This window comes from Microplitis demolitor, chromosome 5 (genome assembly GCF_026212275.2).
Source record: "Microplitis demolitor isolate Queensland-Clemson2020A chromosome 5, iyMicDemo2.1a, whole genome shotgun sequence".
NCBI lineage: Eukaryota > Metazoa > Arthropoda > Insecta > Hymenoptera > Braconidae > Microplitis > Microplitis demolitor.
The window spans coordinates 2,544,494-2,562,738 of record NC_068549.1 but is presented as its reverse complement, the minus strand read 5'-3'; the positions used below and the strand labels follow the sequence as shown (position 1 = coordinate 2,562,738).

At 32.9% G+C, this 18,245-nt stretch overlaps 5 protein-coding genes across 5 annotated transcripts; 2 read left to right on the top strand and 3 right to left on the bottom strand.

Annotated features, from left to right (window-relative positions):
- Positions 1-1,014: 1,014 nt before the first annotated feature.
- Positions 1,015-3,628, top strand: LOC103577148 (mitochondrial intermediate peptidase). The gene is made up of 2 exons (XM_008557672.3): positions 1,015-1,501; positions 1,569-3,628. The coding sequence occupies exons 1-2, from the start codon at positions 1,364-1,366 to the stop codon at positions 3,522-3,524; spliced, it is 2,094 nt and encodes a 697-aa protein (XP_008555894.1). The 5' UTR covers positions 1,015-1,363; the 3' UTR covers positions 3,525-3,628.
- Positions 3,629-3,841: 213 nt separating this feature from the next.
- LOC103577149 (cullin-4A) lies at positions 3,842-9,805 on the bottom strand. Its single transcript, XM_008557673.3, has 5 exons — positions 9,016-9,805; positions 8,236-8,599; positions 5,838-7,365; positions 5,483-5,635; positions 3,842-5,280 (listed from the first exon to the last, which is right to left on the bottom strand). Exons 1-5 carry the CDS (start codon positions 9,497-9,499, stop codon positions 5,185-5,187), a joined length of 2,625 nt encoding a protein of 874 aa, XP_008555895.1. The 5' UTR covers positions 9,500-9,805; the 3' UTR covers positions 3,842-5,184.
- A 1,044-nt stretch (positions 9,806-10,849) lies between these two features.
- On the bottom strand, positions 10,850-14,593 carry LOC103577150 (PR domain zinc finger protein 15-like). Its single transcript, XM_008557674.3, has 3 exons — positions 14,492-14,593; positions 14,360-14,424; positions 10,850-14,110 (listed from the first exon to the last, which is right to left on the bottom strand). Exons 1-3 carry the CDS (start codon positions 14,577-14,579, stop codon positions 11,375-11,377), a joined length of 2,889 nt encoding a protein of 962 aa, XP_008555896.1. The 5' UTR covers positions 14,580-14,593; the 3' UTR covers positions 10,850-11,374.
- A 386-nt stretch (positions 14,594-14,979) lies between these two features.
- LOC103577151 (palmitoyltransferase ZDHHC22-like) lies at positions 14,980-16,337 on the top strand. Its single transcript, XM_008557676.3, has 3 exons — positions 14,980-15,061; positions 15,160-15,372; positions 15,449-16,337. The coding sequence occupies exon 3, from the start codon at positions 15,470-15,472 to the stop codon at positions 16,301-16,303; it is 834 nt and encodes a 277-aa protein (XP_008555898.1). The 5' UTR covers positions 14,980-15,061; positions 15,160-15,372; positions 15,449-15,469; the 3' UTR covers positions 16,304-16,337.
- A 90-nt stretch (positions 16,338-16,427) lies between these two features.
- On the bottom strand, positions 16,428-18,098 carry LOC103577152 (stromal cell-derived factor 2-like protein 1). The gene is made up of 4 exons (XM_008557677.3): positions 17,989-18,098; positions 17,683-17,878; positions 17,388-17,612; positions 16,428-16,728 (listed from the first exon to the last, which is right to left on the bottom strand). Exons 1-4 carry the CDS (start codon positions 18,065-18,067, stop codon positions 16,566-16,568), a joined length of 663 nt encoding a protein of 220 aa, XP_008555899.1. The 5' UTR covers positions 18,068-18,098; the 3' UTR covers positions 16,428-16,565.
- Positions 18,099-18,245: the final 147 nt, after the last annotated feature.

The following is an 18,245-nucleotide window of genomic DNA, read 5'->3' as shown; positions in this document are numbered from 1 at the left end:
AAAAATTAAACTGAAAGAAAAAAATGAAATGAAAAATAAAATTAATAAGTTAAATGTTAAATAATAATCAATACTATAAAAAAAAATTAAAATAATAATATAATTAATATAATATTTAAAAAAGAAAATATTAAGATTATGATGAGTGACTAAACAATGTTAGGGCTAGGAATTTCGTATTTTAAAAGTTTATAATTTGTTTTCGAGAAAAATTGTTTTAAAATTATCTTTTGCTCTACGAGTGCAAAAAAGAGAATCCCGTTTATTTTTCTATAAGTATAAAATTAATTAGTATAAAAGTAGTATAAAATTTTATAAGTCCTCAGTCATAATCATGGATCCAACAAATCCAGAACCACATTACTAAATCCTTGTAGAAACTGTCCCAGATCATTTAATTGCATTGTTGGAGGTAATTATTCAGACATTATATGTCATGACGATTGACGCAATCGAATTATGAGAAAATGGTTTCCAAGTTTAGAATATAAGAGTTCTGAAATAAGTTTCTTACCAGGGACACTACAAGTTGTGGGCGCGATATAGTGGCGAGCACCGAACTACTCCCGCTGTTGTTGACTTGCATCGACTTGAAAAAAATTTTTTCAGAGAAAAGATAAATATGATGGAGAGGAAGTTATGATGCTAAGCAGCAGCTGCGGGAGTAGTTCGGTTGAGCTATCAAAGAAATAAATAATAAATTTTGATGCTTTTCTGACATTTTCAAAGAGATGTCTGTATGTGTGTGGATGTAAACCTCTTATATCTTTTTATTAAATTAACCGATCTAGATGGTTCTTCCTTAGATTTTCTGAAAATTTTAAATCATTTAGTCAAATAGATTCTGAGCTATTTAAGAAACGTAATTTTTTATCACCAACAACCCTTATTAAGAAAAATTATTTAATTCATACTGTGTATATCTATATATTAGTCAATTTGAATTGTCTTCAATCTATTGAATATATTTTTTTTTTATTTTATGATTTCAAAAATGTTGAAAAATTATTAGACGTCAGCTAATTTAAATATCATAATTATTTAAAGTACAGCCCTCTCAGATAGTAAGTCGCTGTCGGGAATTGTCGGAAATTTTCGGTTTGTGATGTCAATGTGTAGTAATACCGTGAGATTAGACTTGTTTTCAAATAGTGGGAGTATAAACCGACGGCGACTTATCCTGGGAGGACTTTATAATGTTTATATTTTATATTTATGTAAAACACAACCTAGAAGTTTAAACTAGACCCGGAACCTGGAGCAGTAGAATTGTTTATAAATAAAATTTAAAAAATTTTTATAGAATAAAATTTTAGATGAATGAATGAATGAATTTATTTAATGACTGAGACTATAAATAAAAATGTTACGAATATTACGTGAGTATTTAAAAAAATCACAAGGAAGACGAAGTGTCAGTACTTGGTCACCCTTAGCAAAAGCTTTTAATAATTATGGACCAGCAGAAAATTACGCAGTTGATTTATCACCCAAGTCAAGTGTAAGTAGACCTTTTTAATTAGAGTGGAAATAAAAATAGTATGAGTTAATTTTAAAATATTTGATAGGGTTTGTTTGGTTTACCGGAGCTTCGAACAGCCGAAGGATTCTCAGAACTGAAGAACCAGGCGATCAGTGACTCGGACAGACTGATAGAAGAAGCAGTAGGACATGACAGGTCTCGTAAGATGGTACAGATATTTGACGACCTGTCAGATTCGCTCTGCAGAGTTGCTGATCTGGCAGAGTTTATAAGAATCGCTCACCCGGATCATAAGTACGCAGAGGCGGCTGAAGACACGTGTTTGGCTGTCAGCGGAATCGTTGAGAAACTGAATACACACCGGGGATTATACAATTCATTGAGCAGAGTCGTGAAGTCTGGTGACATAAAACCAACTACGGAAATTGATGACCATGTTTCTAAATTATTTCTTTTTGACTTTGAGCAGTGCGGCATTCATTTGCCGGAGGATCTGCGCCAACAGGTCGTACAAATTAATGATAAAATTTTACAAGTCGGACAGAAATTTATGGCCAGAGCTGTGACACCTCGATCAGTTGACTCTAATCTGCTACCTGAACATATTAGACAATATTTTTTCAAAGAGGGCGATCATATTTTAGTCAATGGGTTATTCACTGACTCGGCTAATGCTTTGGCACGCGAAGCTGCTTATAAAATATTTTTATACCCAGACGAGCGGCAAGAAAATTTGCTGAAGGAGTTGCTGAACTCAAGGCATCAATTGGCGGAGATCTGCGGGTTCTCTACTTACGCGCATCGCGCTATCAGAGGAAGTACTGTTGAAACTCCGGAAGTAGTCCGTGCTTTTTTGGACATTCTGAATGTGGAGCTGAAGGATCGAGCTAATAGAGACTTTGATGTAATGCGAGAAATGAAAAAAACCGAAACTAGTGTCCAGCAAGCTCTGATGCCATGGGACACGACTTATTTCACAACCAAAGTCAAGAAAATGTGGCTGGGAACATCGAATAATGAGTTCGCGCCTTATTTTTCACTTGGAGCATGCATGGAAGGTCTGAACATTCTAACCCAGTCGTTGTACGGAGTCAGACTGGAACCAGAGCCTGCTGAATCTGGAGAAATATGGGCGCCAAATGTACAAAAACTCGCGGTGGTTGATGAAAATGAAGGAACGCTGGGACACATTTACTGCGACTTCTTCGAACGAGAAGGAAAACCAAATCAAGACTGCCACTTTACGATCCGCGGAGGCAGATTGTTAGCTGACGGAACCTACCAGAACCCGGTGGTTGTTCTAATGCTGTCACTGCCTTCGCCAAGATGGAACAATCCTTGTCTACTTAGTCCCTCGGCCGTTGACAATCTTTTCCATGAAATGGGACACGCGTTACACTCAATGCTAGGTCGGACACAGTACCAACACGTAACGGGAACTCGTTGCAGCTCCGACTTTGCCGAAGTACCCAGTGTACTAATGGAGTATTTTGCCAGCGACAAAAGGATCATAAAACTCTTCGCCAAACACTACCAGACCCAAGAATCACTTCCGGATGACATGATCGAGAAGCTTTGCGCCTCTAAAAACGTTTTCCCCGCCTCAGAATTGCAGGTCCAGGTTTTCTACAGCATGCTCGATCATGTCTACCATTCAAAACAGCTAAAAGGATCCACCACAAAGGCACTAGCCGAGATTCAGAACAACTACTACGGCCTTCCCTACGTGGAAAACACCGCATGGCAGCTGAGATTCTCTCACCTCGTTGGCTACGGCGCCAAGTACTACTCCTACCTCATATCCCGCGCTATCGCTTCCTGGATCTGGCAGACTTACTTCCAAAAAGACCCTCTGAGCAGATCAGCCGGGGAAAAATACCACAGAGAGTGTCTTGCTCACGGAGGCGGGAAACCCTCTTCTAAAGTCGTCTCCGACTTTTTAAACAAAGAAGCCAGCGCCCTTAATTTCGCCAACGCTCTCGTCAACGAAATTGACGAAAAAGACCAACATGTTCAGTCAATTTTAGCTTTAAATAAATAAATAAATAATTAATGATCGTGAAGTTAACAGACAATTAACAATTTTCGAATTTTTTTTCAATAATTCACTAAACAAAAAAAATACACAAGTAGAAAATTTAAAAAACTACATGTGTAATTTTTTTTGTAATTTATTGTTTTGAAAAAAAAAAAAAAAAATTCAAAAATTATTAGACGTCGGCTAACTTCACTATCATCATAAATATACTTGATACTTAAATTATTTTGTTACTTTATAATTTAGTTGTTATATAAATAATTGTTTGATATTTTCAATATCGTTTTCGTTGTATTTTTATTACAAGTACGAATATTTTTTATTTTTACTTATTATTATTATTATTATTATTATTATTATTATTATTATTTGTTGTTTTTTATCTTACCCTATTTACATTCCTTTGATAAATCCTACGAAATATTACACATTTTAAATAATAAGTTCCACATTAAGCATAAGACACAAACACAGTACATAGTTTTGTATTTTCATTTATTTATTTATTCATTATCGACAAAGTCATTGATATAAATTATAATGCGTAACTAAAATAATAATTTCGTAGTAATTTTAAACAATGTCACTAAATATATATATTTCAAAAATAATATCCATGATTAACGACTAGTTACTGTGTTTGTATCAAAATATCATTACCGTATGCCAGATATTTAAAATTTTAAATCTCCCGCCATTAAAATTGAAATGAAAAATTTTTTTAAAAATAATCCGGCCGCGGTTTATTATTTTATTTAATCAATAAACAAATTTTATAAATAATGAGACGATTACGAAAAGCCAAATGACATCGCATCTTTTAAAATGTTTTGTTGTTTTTAATAATAATAATCTTATTATTTAATAATTAATAATTATAATGCTTTGTTATTTATAAATGATGATATTAAATGTAAGTAATAATTTTTTTTTTTTTATACATTTGTATCCTATAGTAGTTCACTTTGTTGATTACTTCAATGGAAAAATTTTATTTGTTTTTTTTTTTTTTTTAGCTTTTTTTTTATTATAATTTTAATTAATTAATTAATTAATTATTTCTTATCTGAATTAAGTCGACGTCTACGCACTGAAAACACTGAACACTTTCACTCGTACAAACAGTCTCTTAAGTGTAATTATTTATCATTAATCATTATAAAGTTCATATCTCATTGCAAGCTCAAGCAAACATTATTGAGCTGTAATTTATAATTACAATTTGTTATTATTTCAATAAACAAAAAATAAACCCGAGTACAAACACTAGAGTATAAGAAAAAAAATAAAGTCTGATAATAAATGAATAAATCGAGCTGGAAAAAATAAAAAAATAATAATAAAATAGTTATCATTCCACTGTATAATGTAATTTTTGAAGCTGCATTAAATCATTCACTTGATCACTGATGGATAAAATAAAAAAAAAGTCCAGATTCTCTGTCGTATTTGACGTCATTGAGTGATAAATTTTATTGCTTATTTATTTAATTTTAAACTTTAGCGTGCAAAGCCAGTGAAGACAGTCGTTCCGCTTCTGTTACCTTGACTTATTTATATTTTTTATTTATCATTATTTACTTTTCATTTATTTTATGGTGATGTTTTTAATTCTAACACACAATTCCCATGAGTTAAACGTTACTTTGGCAAGTGGTTGTGGTTACGCAACGTAATTGTACTGATTTGCATTGTCCTTGTCCCGTTCCATGTAGTCGCGATCTATTAATGACTCGATTCTTTTCTTTAAATCTGCCGGCTAAATTTAAAATTAAAATAATTAATTAGTAAATGAATTTTAAAAATATTCAAATCTGATACTACTACAGTCGACTATTCGTCATAAGCCTCTTCCCCTCAATCGGAAGTTACTGAGTCCAAATAACTTCTCCTTAGACCAGACTTATGACGGGTAGTCGACTGTATTATTTATTAATTAATTAATCAATTCAATTAATTACCTTCACAGGGAATTTAAGCTGATTGTAAAGTTCACTAATAAGAAGATTATGCGTTAACGTCTTTCTCATTTTCATAATCCTCACAATAGCAGCATCTATCTGATATTGTCTGTCTTGATAAACTCTTTCTTCAGTTGCTTTCTGTTCTTCATTCTGTACAACAATAAATAAATAAATAAATTTCAAAAACTGAATAAGGTAAGAAATCCAGTAGCCGGTCGAGGAATTAGTACCCAATCACTCGCGTATTTATGTATCTAAATTTACTAAATACATGAAGAGATCGAGTACTAGTTCCCTGATCGGGTACAAGGTCTTCCACCTCAAATAAATAAAATAAAACAAATAAAATTACCGTCTCCTTCATTTGAATCTGATTAATTTTAATTCTAAAAAGTTTATTAGTAAAATCAGCATGGAAGACAAAACGATCGTTATCAGCAACATCACGCCCGCGTGGATTTTTTTGCAATACTCTAGCTTTACCACAAGCAAGTGACTGCAAAGTCCTTCGTAATTCACCGTCTTCAATATTAGTCGCGGCTTTTATTTCTTCAAGTGATAAATCATCAGTGTCATTAAATAAAATAAGCACAAGAGCTTGGAACAGCGAGACCTGAAGCTCTTTGTTACCAGCATGGAACCAGGCTTTAAGGACACAGTGTCCCAAAGTCGGTTGCCACTGTAGTTTACGTCCACTGTGTTTGCCCAAGTAAAATTTATTAAATACTTCCTGATACTGGACCATTTCCGAGGGTAGTGTCACCTCCATAACCGGATACGTTGGCCAGTAGCCCATTGTCAGGATAGAGACCGTCAAGTCCAAATTATTAGCAACTATTTCATGCTGCAAATTACCCGAGTACTGTTTAAACGCGATATTTATATCCTTACTAAGTTCCATGTCCTTGAACATTCCCTCAAGCTTGCTGGTGAATCCACCACCGCACTCTTGTTTCAGCTTCGACAGCATTGACTTTTCCGCATCGACGGACGCCGATTTACCCACCAGCAATCTTTTGGCTAAGTCTTTCTTGTAGAAAGCTTCGAACACATCCTTACCATGAATAAAACGGAATAACACCATTATTTTATCTAACAATCGTTCTAATTCTTCTTCAGTTGCTTCTTTATTACCCGCACGGAGTTTCATATCTACAAACTTGGCTATCAATTCAGCGGGTTTATTAGCACGCTGATTAATGAAAGCCTCGAAGGCTTCTTTTAAACTGTTACCAAACTTTTCATTTCTGTAGAAACACGTATTAACAATATTGTCCATCTTATCTTTAAAGTCTAGTAACTCCTGGACCATTGTCTTGTCCTTTTCCGGGTCAATCACTATCGTCTTGCCTTTCTTCTTTATATAAGCGTTGAAATTAACGCACAGCTCGACGAGACCGTTCTTCACACGGCTGTATAAATTGTACAGCAAGGAGAGATCGCTGATACGATTTTCGTCCAGTAATCCGCTGAGGCCTTTCTGTAAAATACTGGTGACATGCTCGGACAGCAGCTGCTTCTCTACTGTGTGAATCAGTGACCACTTGGTCGACATATCGAGATAGTGAAGTAACCGCTCGTTTTCTTCTTGCAGACGTTTGTCCACGTGAGCAAGATACTCCGGGACGTCGTGCTCGTTCATCAGTCGCTGGCCTTCCGCAGCGTAAAGCCGCTCAGTCGCCATCAGGAACTTGGTCTCAAAGGCTTCCTGATAGATTTGCAGATCTGACAGCATTCTTAGTAGTGATTTCAGCAGCGTGCGATCGACTGTATCACCTTGACGTTCTTTTTCAATCAGCATCAGCAGTCCTTCGACTGTTCTTGTCTGCACGAGATTATTTAAAACTATATGCATTCTGAAGAGATGTAGACCCATGTCCCTAAAATAATTGTTTTCAAAAATTAATTATCGAAAAATACACGGGAAAAATTGGGGGAGTGACTGTTTATTTAAAGGGGAAAGGAGTCTGAGATACAAAATAAATAGCAGATTTTTCTGATTTTTTTTCCGAGTACCTTCGTTATTAAAATTCTTAAAATTTGTGACATTATTAAGCATCATCCTAAGAATATTCTGATAAATTTTGATAAAAAAATATTGAAAAATAAGCTAGTGGTAGTGGGGAGAGACGAGTCACTTCAAAAACAAAGTCTCCATGCCGTAGGCAGGATAACTCATGACTGCCTCATCTGATATCAAAAAACCAAAAAGATTTTTTTAGTACATAAGCTTACCTTACATCTGAACGAAGGATTTTTTTTTCAATAACTCCTTATTTTTTAAGTAAGATAAATTTATGTACTAAAGAAATCTTTTTGGTTTTTTTATTTCAGATAAGGCAGTCATGAGTTATCCTGCCCACGGTATAGAGACTTTGTTTTCGAGGTGACTCGTCTCTCCCCACTACCACTAACTTATTTTTCAATATTTTTTTATCAAAATTTAGCAGAATATTCTTTGAATGATGCTTAATAATGTCACAAATTTTAAGAATTTTAAAAACGAAAGTACTCTGAAAAAAAATCACAAAAATCTGCCATTTAATTTGTATCTCAGACCCTTTTCCCTCTTAATCTCCTTGGAGTAAGATTCACTCCGTAGGGGAGTTGCGGGATTTTTTTAATTAAACTCCAGAACTCCAAGTAAATTAGCATTTAAATAAACCGCAGTCACTCCCGAATTTTCACAGTGTAAAATATCTGGATGTATATTTAAAATTTTTGTCAGCATAAATTAATAAATATTTTACCAAATAGATGAGATTGTGGGATTCTGTAAAACGTATGTTCTATCCAGGTACAAAAAGATACTGCGAATCATGATCATCTGACGACAATGACTCTGCCAACATTCATTCATCTTTTTTAAAAATATATGACGATCCATAGACTCTGCTAAAAATTGTTCAATGTTCGCCTTGACGTGTGACTCAGTGAGTACCGTAAGATTTGCGTACAACGTCGATGCCATTTTGTGATTACACATATTTTCAACAGCCTGATATAAATCTTCTAACGAATAACGTATGCTCTTGCTTGTTTGTATAGCAACCACAGCTTCTCGCAATTTTTCCCATGTCTCTTCCTGGTAATTATCTGGCAGTTTTGGTTTGTCTGAGTAAAAATAACAACACACATCAATAAGCGGTATTAAAAATTACATAAATGTATAAATAAATATGTACGTCTGCCGAGCTTATTCTCGAACCATCATATTCGAATGTTGCTCAATCATTCAACTTTTTTTTTTTCGTTTAATTATTAATAACATACAGGTTATGTTACAATTTAACGAACAATGGAAAAAAAGTTAATTTTAATGTTAAATAAATTTTACCAAGTTACAGATTTACCAGATAAGATAAAATAAATAAAAATATAACAAAATAATTTTCAATGACAAATGTTGCAATTAACGGCAATATGCCAATTACAGTCAGCTGATTGTAGGTTATGTCACAATAAAAAAATTAATGGCGATTAATAAAAATAAAATGAAGTTTTAAAAAAACTAAAAATATAATTCTTACTTTTGAAATTTTTAATAATAAGTTTTTTAGCAGATCCTGGTTTGGAGTTTGCGACATTGGACAATTTATTGACTCCATTTGGATTAGAAACATGTAGCGCCGAAAAGTTAGCTCTCTTCTCAGTGGTAGCTGTTGCCGTGTCAGTCATACTGGTTTCGAATTCCTCGTCGTCGTCGTCGTCGTCGTGAATGCTGGTTGATGTTGATGCTGAGGTTGAGGTAGAGGGGTTGTTGTGTCTGAAACGTTTTGACGGGCCACCACCGTAGCCACTCAGCAACGATGCTGCTGCTGCTGAATGTTGATGCTGCTGATTTAAATTATTGCTGGTGCTGGAGGTGGAACTGCTGCTGCTGCTGCTATTATTACTACCACTGGTGCTGGGACCGTAGTGATTGTGATTGTGATGGTTGTGGTGATGATGCTCAACCGCGGACCTCTTCACCTGTCCTATTGCCAGAGGCTGGGTCCTCCCGAGCCTAGACATATGCGCGCATCACCCGGCCGTTGGCCCTCGTTATATTATATAGATATGTGTATATAACTTTGTGTATAGATTCGATTTATTTTATTATCTTGCTGCCACTTTCTCGTGGACGATAATTTATATTTATTTATTATGGATTTTTACCTAAAAAATTTATTTGTTTATTATTTAATTACGTAACTACACAAACTAATTATTAATTGGTCCAATATTAATATTTTAATTGTATAAAAATCATCGAGAACTATCGCGCAGTACCGCGGACAAAATTTTATTATACTCGCGAAGATTCAGCCTTTTGTAAAATAAAAAAAAAACTACATACGGTCACGTTAACCTTTTGCGCACGCGCTACTTTATTTATCTTTTGACGGGACTTTAGTCAAATATATTTTTCACAGAAATTCAAATTTTTTAATTTCAGGTGATGGTTAAATTTTATTATATTCTTATGTAACTTTGGGTTTATTTATAAACAATTAGTGATTGGTAATAATAGTGAGGGTAATCCTGTTTTTGAATTTTTAAAAAAATAAATTATGTACACGGAAAAAAATTCAAAAAATTCAGGGAAGTAAATTCCAGTCTGAAAAATTATTTTATATGCTAAAAAAATGGTCATTTTTTTTAAATTTTAGGAATTTGAAATAATTGATGACAATAAGTAATTATCTGTCATTAAAATTAAATTATTTTATCAATAAAATTTATAGAGGAACTGGACTCTGATAAGAAGCTGACACTCAAACGTTATCTTATAAATAGAAAAAATTTTTAAATATGGATACGGAGTTTTTTATATTTTTTTTATGGATATTTTAAAATGACTTTGGATTTTTTTTTCGACAAATTAGTAAAAAAAAGAAAAAACTAAAAATATGCACATGTAAAAAATTAAAAAAACTATAAGTGTAATTTTTTGAAATATTTTTTTTCTAGAATTTATCGTTTTTAAAAGAATTCAAAAATTATTAGACGTCAGCTGACTTCAGTATCATCACAATTTATGTATTTAAATAAATAAATTTAATATTAACCCGTAGCCATTGGACATTTACTAACTTTGTTGACTTTAACTTAATAATTTACTTTGTTGCCCAAGTAAATTAAATGTTTACTCGGACAAAATTTTACACCACCGAAAGTAGCCGACATAAAAATTTTATTATTTTTAATTACCTTTGTCATCAGAAAAATTAGAAAAAAAAAAATATACTTACCCAATAAAATTTTGGAAAATCCCAGATTCATTTTTAAAAATTTTTACCTGTCAGTATTTGCTCTGTTTATTAAAAATACATAAATGTTGTCAATGACTGCTACTTTGCGTGAAATAAAAATAATAAAATATGTATTTAAACATTAATATTTATTTTTAAAACCTGGGAAAATATTTATCTTTACATTGTACTTATTTTAAAAAAAGAAATTTGTTTATAATTAACTCGAGATAATTAAAAGTTTCGACAAAAAGATAGTGAATGGCTACTGAGTAATCAGTAAAAAACTCCAATTGGTATTGATAAAATAATAGCGATCAGTGATCAGTGAGAAATGTAACACAGTAAGGATATATGTTAATATAATATTGCTTGCTAATTGCAAATACTGTATATCACAGTTACATCAGTCTCAAAAGTTCTCAAAAATTGGTAACTCTTAAACTTTAAATATAACAATTATAATTAACTCTATCGACTGAAGTTTAAATACTTTCTTTCGTACAAACTACTGAGACATGTAAACATACCACTGAATATAACTCTATTAATATATTTTTTAATATATATATTATTTAATATTTAATATGTACTTCAGTCTTCAGGGTCGTCTTTGAACCTCATACCAACGGATATTTATATTTTATATTTATATTTAGTAACCCGGGATGGGATTATTATCCAAGACGTAGAACATGATATCGCCATCTTCACCAAAAATATATGTGTTATTTAAAACAGATTCAGCAAGTTGTGAATCTGTATCAATACTAAGTTGTGGTACATCATTTAGTAGCTGAGTATTGTTTATTTGTTGATCAACTTTTATATTTTCCATCAAAACTTGATTATTTTCTTCAACTTGATTTACTTGTACGGTATTTAAATTAACAGGAAATGATTCAACTACTGAACCTGTAATTGCTCCAGTAACTGATCCAGTTATTGGTCCAGTAACTGATCCTGTTATTGGCCCATTAACTGAACCTGTAATTGATTCATTAACTGATCCTGTAATTGGTCCAGTACTTGTTCCAACAATTGGTTCAGTAATTGATCCAGCAATTGGTCCAGTAATTGATCCAGCAATTGGTCCAATAACTGGTTCAGCATTTGATCCAACTGATGGTTGTTTAGAATGTAAAACTCGTTTATTAGAAGTACCAGGTTTTTTCGAATTATTTTTAATAAATTCAACCGGTGATTTTTCAGCAAACTGATTAACAAATCCTGGTTTATTCCATTCATCATTTGAATCTTTATGCTGTCTCTCAAAGTGTCTTCTCATACTGTGACGATGTCTTGCAGTCATCTTGCAGAAAGGACAACGATAAATAATACCACTGTGACAAGTCTGAACATGTCTGTTAAGTTTAGCCTGAGTGTGAAAATATTTATTGCAAGTATTGCAGAGAAATTCAGCAGTTGTTTTACTGTGACTCGCGATATGTTTATTATAAGTTATTTTATTGGTGAATTGCATTGAACAGTGTGAGCAAGTGTGAGTGCTCTTTTCTGCATGAACGTGTTTGTAGTGCTTGAGATAATTACATTTTTGAAAGAAACTCTTGTCGCACTTGTCGCACTGAAACTTTTTGTTTCCATGCAGCAGAATGTGAACGTCCAGAGCTTTTTTACTTTTTAATTTTTTATCGCAAATATTGCAAGGTAGCTCGACATTCTGATGAGTGGCTTTATGTTCCTTCAAAACACCGATCCGATGAAAACGTCGGTTACAAATATCACACTCATAAGTTCTTTCGCCATGAGATCTTTGATGCTGCTGAAGACTGCAGAGATTTTTAAAAATTTCCCCGCATTTTTCACAAATCGCCGGCTTTTCTTCCACATTTTTTATTCTTTTCTTGGGGACTTTTGGCACCTCATTGTGTCTTTTTATATGACGATTAAGATACACTACGTTGAGAAATTTTTTTCCACACTGTCCGCAAACTGGCTTGGGTGCCGCACATTTGTGTGAGTCCAGTTCAGACTTTGTCGTAAATTTATGACGGCATCTCTTGCAGCGATTGAATTCCACGTGCTGCGCTATGTGTCTTTTCAGATATTTTTCAACCGCAAAATTTTTAGGACAATATGAGCACTGATAGCGTACGTTATTTTTATTCTGTGTCGTATGAGCTGAGCAAACATGCGACAGCAAATTGTCTTTTCTAGCAAAAACGCACAAACAAGTGGGACAAATGAATTCCCCAGTATGTTTACGTAAATGACGATACAAATAATTAACACGCTGGAATTTTTTACCGCAAATATCACAATCAAAATCATCAATCGAACGTCCAGTAGTTCTCTGATCAACATCTGGAGATATGTCTAGCAGTTCAGATGACAATTCTTCAACATTAAATTTAACTGAATCAGCACCTGATATATTTTCAGATAAAATAGATTCAGCTATTGAACTTATGTTCATATTCAAACACTGATTCTCAAGGATTGATTTCAATGAAGAATTTTCTATAAGATTTCCCTCATGATGAAGCAAATCATTAGTATTAATTGAATTATCCAGCAGTGATAGATCATGCTGATTTTCTTTTCCCGTCATGAAATCCTCGCTCATATTTAAAATAGTCGCGGCGTTTTGCTGCTGCTGGTTCGCCGAAGTCGGTATCCCAATATCTTCACTGACCGCCGAATCATGACAGTCAGCTCTATGTTTCTCTAAGGCAGAGACACTAGAAAATTTTTTATCACAAACAGTACAAAAAGACCCAACTAGAGGCTTGTAGTGATCCATCTGATGCTTTGCGTAAGCGACCACTGAATTAATCGTCACCGAGCAAATACGACATGTCCAAATCTTCTTATCATCTTTAGCACCCAGCTGCGTAGCTGGAAGTCTCTTGGCTAATTCCTGCGCCATAGCTTTGTCTAGCACCTCCAGCGGGTCCTGATCTTTAGCCACGACCATCTGAATGGGTTTGTCTTGACTCGTAGAATCGGTTATATACAACGGCATCTTCATCTTCTGCGCATAGTACGGCGCGTACCAGACTCTCAACTCTTCTCCAGCTGTAATCGTTCTCATCGCCGTGTAAAAAATATCCTGCTTCATTTGATAGCAAATTAAATTCTGTTCCCGGGCGTTAGTGGCAGGCAGTACGAAGCACATCCAGTTACTGATGTCCTCGTCGGAATACTCTAGGTAATAAGTATCATTGACCGACTCTCCGAAAACCTTGATAGGAAAATTAGTCGCAGGGTTCATTGCCCAGTTACGTTTGGATTCGAAAGGTCCAAAGGTTGTTCCTCGTTGGTAATCACACTTGGCAATTATACTAGTCGTTCCATCAGCCATTCGAGTGATCTCCAGGTCTTTGGGTAATGTCTGACGTGCTCGTGATATTGTCTCAGTGTCTTTGATCTAAATAAATAAATAAATAACTAAATCACTCAGTTAATATAAAAAATAAAATGATACTGAAATTAGCCGACGTCTAATTTTTTTACAAACGATGAATAATACCAAAAAAAATGCACATAGTTTTGAGTTTTTAAATGTGCATTTTTTGTTTTTTATTTTCTTGTAATTAATTCGTTGAAAAAAAAAATTGAAAAGTTTAAAACTGTCTTCTAATTTCAGAATCATAAAATAAATTATTTAAATAATTACGTAGTTTAAATTTAATAAAAAATAACACTCATGAGTGCTGTGGGAATCCCCGCAAATATTGCATCCTGAAAAATAACAAATATTTAATAAAAAATAAAATAAATAAATAAATAATCAATAAAAATAATTTACCTGAAAAATTAATTGTTATGTTGTTGTTGCCAACATCGCAACCAATTAATTTATTATCGTCTTCGGATTTTTGTTTTATTGACAACATTTTTATAATTTAAAATTAATATGTAACAAGTTATTTATTATTATTGTTTTTTAAATTACTGACAGTTAATAAAAAAAAATAATTAAAATTAACATAAAAAATTTTTCGTAATCGAGAGCGAGAGGTTAAGTTTGAATTTAGCTAAATATTATTTTTAAAATAATCATTTAAAAACAAGTGAATGTCAGTGTTCAAGATCACTTGTTTCGACAATTGATAATACATATTTATTATTTATAAATATATATATGTATATATTATTAACACTAAACACTGGGTAATGGAAATTCCTTTTTGTTGGTTATTTTTATCCTAATATTTGTAAACAATAAGGAATAACGGAACTGAACTAGGTCAAACCTTTTTTTTTTATTTATTTGAATAATTAATTATTATGTTTATGATCAATCAATCAGATTTATTATTTACTATATAAATAAATGGTCAATATATTTATATCAATACCAATAATAAATATAAAGGTATTAATTAATTAATTAAAATTTATAGTGAAATTATTTGGCGATGGTAATTTTTGACAGAATTTTTTAATTAATATAAACAAAAATTTATTTTTTAGATAAAGAAGAAATAAATAAACAATGAAATCATGTAAGTAAAATGTAAATACACTATTACCAATTATTGGTCTAATTACAATCTACTGTAGTTGTAATTTAAAAAAAAAAAAGTAAAATAATTAACGTGGCAATTATGAGCGACAGTGGAATAGTCAATCCTGAGTTAAATTTATCAGTGGAATAAAACTGGTCATTAACTTTTAGCTTAGATGGTAAGATTGAATAAAAAATATATAAATTACCATAGTAATTTAAAGTATTAATTATTTTAAATATAAATAATTGCAGAATGATGACAATTGAGTCTTAATGGAAAAAAAAAATTTATATAAACTAGCGTTTAAAATATGCCCGCCAGTGGCCTTGATGTTCAGCATCCTCGTGACAGTGACAACTTTGTACATCAACGAAGGGATATCACCACTATTTATATTTATCTCCATTCAAGTTTACCTAAATTGGTACGCCATTTATACGATAAGCCAGGACGCGACGACAGCGAAACGCGCGACACGTGACGCTGATTCCAATGACACCGTCGCGATAACCATAAATGCCGGGGAATCTCCAGCAAAATTAAAGTACTGGTACTGCGAAAAATGTATGTGCTATACAATAAAGCCTACGCAACATTGCGTAGCCTGTAACAAGTGCTTCCATTACCGAGACCACCACTGTTTCTTCATCGGCGGATGTGTGACCCGGGAGAACATGGGAAACTTTATTTTAATCTGCTTTCATACGTCTCTAGCTTGTCTCTACTCTCTGACAGTAATCGGGCCTTATCTGTATGAGAGTCTACGGGATTTATTTGAGGAAGATCCAAGTAAAGTTAACGTCATCATCAACTTCTGCTTTCCCATAGCGCTCACAAGGCTGCTGGTCACTGGAAAAACATCTTGCTTGCTACTGATCACGCTGTTTGACACTTTGTTTTCAGTGTGGGTCGTCAGCTTTATCTATGGAACTTGGAAATTATTGAGCTGCTACACAGGAAGACAGCGGTACTACCCCCATGCTATCAGAAAATTTAAGTTACAGGAAATATTTGGCAGTTATGGTCTATTAAATTTATTGTTTCCGTACAATGGTCTCATTTGTTCACAAGACATAGGCGGAAAATGTCAACTTAAAAATATTTAATTTGATATTTGAAATTATTGTATAAAATTTTATTATTATTATTTAATTAAATCTTTTATTGATAAATCCCAGACTGGTTCATCTTATCATTCACGCTGATTACAAATACAAACTAATGCATTGGCATATTTTGGTGGAATAAATATATTTACAACTCAAGTATCGGTAGTGCGATGATAGAGCCTTGAAGACAATGTAATAATTATTTTAAATCGTTAAATTAAATAGTCTTTTAATTTAAATAAATCATATTATTATTTGTTTAAAGTTCATCGTGCCTGCTACCAAGCATGTTTGTCGGGTTAATGAACAAGCCTTCCATCGCTTGCCATTGAGTGTAGCCACTGTGGACAGAATGTTCACCAACAACTTCCATTTGTCCAGCTATTGGAGATCCATATGATCTACCACTTACTGATAAAAATCTATAAAAAAAAAAATTATTTTAAATTTCCCGCTCATTTAATTTAGCAATTAAGGGTGACCACTAGTGTGAAATTTTGAAAAAATCATTTTTTTCAGCATACTAAAATTTAAAGTGCAAATTTCAAATAGTTTTTTTGAGTTACAGCCATCTGAAGATGCCACTCACCGGTTTTCGAAAATACATTTTCCAAACTGCTACAATTTTAACTCGAAGACAAATCATCTGATCGATTTTACTCTTATAGCAGCTTCTTTTATGTTTTTCTAAAAGTCATCAAATTTTCGCGCGAAATTTTATACATTTTTTTAAAAACTCCTCCATTTTGTTAAATTAAAATTTTTCTTTTCAATCGAGGGTTATCGTACGAGAAATACCTTCTAGTTTAATAAACTTTTTGGTTTTTTTTATTTGATGCACTAGAAGGTCGCCATCACTGCAGCAGTGGGGGACTTTTTTTTGAAGCAGGAGATTGCGAATAATTCGCTGAATTTTAAATTTTTTGGTCCAAAAATTTAATCATGTATTTCTTATATATCCAAAAATATATCCCCAAAACATCGAAATATTCTATGCAGTAGTCTTTAAAAAAATTCCCAAAAATAATCTTTTTTTCAGGCGGTCACACTAGTGGTCTCCCTTGATAAATAAATAACTTACACTTGAGTATCAATATGTTGAAGAGTCACTGGTTCACGCCGTTCCCAGTAATCGGAATTACAAACAACCATCCAATGATCACCAGAATCACCTTCGCCTTTCTGATCACCATAAGCTGATACTTCTTGTTTACCACTCAGTGGCGAGCGCATTAAATGGGAATGAAGATTTTTTTTAGTGTTTACATGCTCGAATCTTACGGTATCTCCACACTTGATTGGTTTCCTATTCATAAATCATAGTAACGAATGAATATTGAATTTAAAATGAGCATTAAAAAAAACATTCAAATTACCCTCTAGTAAATGGCATTTTAGTTGGACCCTTGACAAACCAATATGAGTTAGCATCGGTTTCGAGTTCTGTCGCTGTAACAGACTGCTGTCCACTTCCACTGCCGTATTTAACATCGTGAGAATGCAATCTTACTTTATAATCAACATTTAATAATTTTAAAACAGAGCTATACGTGACGTAGGGAGTACCAGTTACTGAAAAAATTATTTTAGGTTATTGAAATATACATCTAGTTGTTAATATTAAAATTATTTATTCATTTTATAGATCTAGAGTTTAAGATGATAATTAATTGTGTAATTACCTTTTGATATATTTGTTAGTGATATAAATATTATGAAAATTGAAAAAGCTATTCGTTGCATTGCACACCGCGTGGCCATTTTAAATGGAACTGTCAGCAACAACGCGTGGGGAAATTCTATTGGTTGAATTATTATTGTTATTTTGTTGATAAGGAAGAGTAGTTACCCAGGAAACCAGTAACCAGAATTTCAGCGCAATTTTTTAACTTAAACTTTTGTCGTCTCAGTGACGTACAGTACATAAAAAAATTTCAGT

What these genes read in the sequence shown, in the direction of transcription:
- LOC103577148 (XM_008557672.3), top strand. Translation starts at nt 1,364, where the DNA reads ATGTTACGAATATTACGTGAGTATTTAAAAAAATCACAAGGAAGACGA. An exon ending in ATTTATCACCCAAGTCAAGT is followed by an intron (nt 1,502 to 1,568) that starts GTAAGTAGACCT and finishes AATATTTGATAG; the next exon opens with GGTTTGTTTGGTTTACCGGA.
- LOC103577149 (XM_008557673.3), bottom strand. Translation starts at nt 9,499, where the DNA reads ATGTCTAGGCTCGGGAGGACCCAGCCTCTGGCAATAGGACAGGTGAAG. An exon ending in CCCACAATCTCATCTATTTG is followed by an intron (nt 7,366 to 8,235) that starts GTAAAATATTTA and finishes CAATTATTTTAG; the next exon opens with GGACATGGGTCTACATCTCT. An exon ending in AGATTCAAATGAAGGAGACG is followed by an intron (nt 5,636 to 5,837) that starts GTAATTTTATTT and finishes ATTGTTGTACAG; the next exon opens with AATGAAGAACAGAAAGCAAC.
- LOC103577150 (XM_008557674.3), bottom strand. Translation starts at nt 14,579, where the DNA reads ATGTTGTCAATAAAACAAAAATCCGAAGACGATAATAAATTAATTGGT. An exon ending in CATAACAATTAATTTTTCAG is followed by an intron (nt 14,425 to 14,491) that starts GTAAATTATTTT and finishes GTTATTTTTCAG; the next exon opens with GATGCAATATTTGCGGGGAT. An exon ending in TTTTATTAAATTTAAACTAC is followed by an intron (nt 14,111 to 14,359) that starts GTAATTATTTAA and finishes TTATTTATTTAG; the next exon opens with ATCAAAGACACTGAGACAAT.
- LOC103577151 (XM_008557676.3), top strand. Translation starts at nt 15,470, where the DNA reads ATGGAAAAAAAAAATTTATATAAACTAGCGTTTAAAATATGCCCGCCA.
- LOC103577152 (XM_008557677.3), bottom strand. Translation starts at nt 18,067, where the DNA reads ATGGCCACGCGGTGTGCAATGCAACGAATAGCTTTTTCAATTTTCATA. An exon ending in ACTAACAAATATATCAAAAG is followed by an intron (nt 17,879 to 17,988) that starts GTAATTACACAA and finishes TAATTTTTTCAG; the next exon opens with TAACTGGTACTCCCTACGTC. An exon ending in AAAATGCCATTTACTAGAGG is followed by an intron (nt 17,613 to 17,682) that starts GTAATTTGAATG and finishes ATTTATGAATAG; the next exon opens with GAAACCAATCAAGTGTGGAG.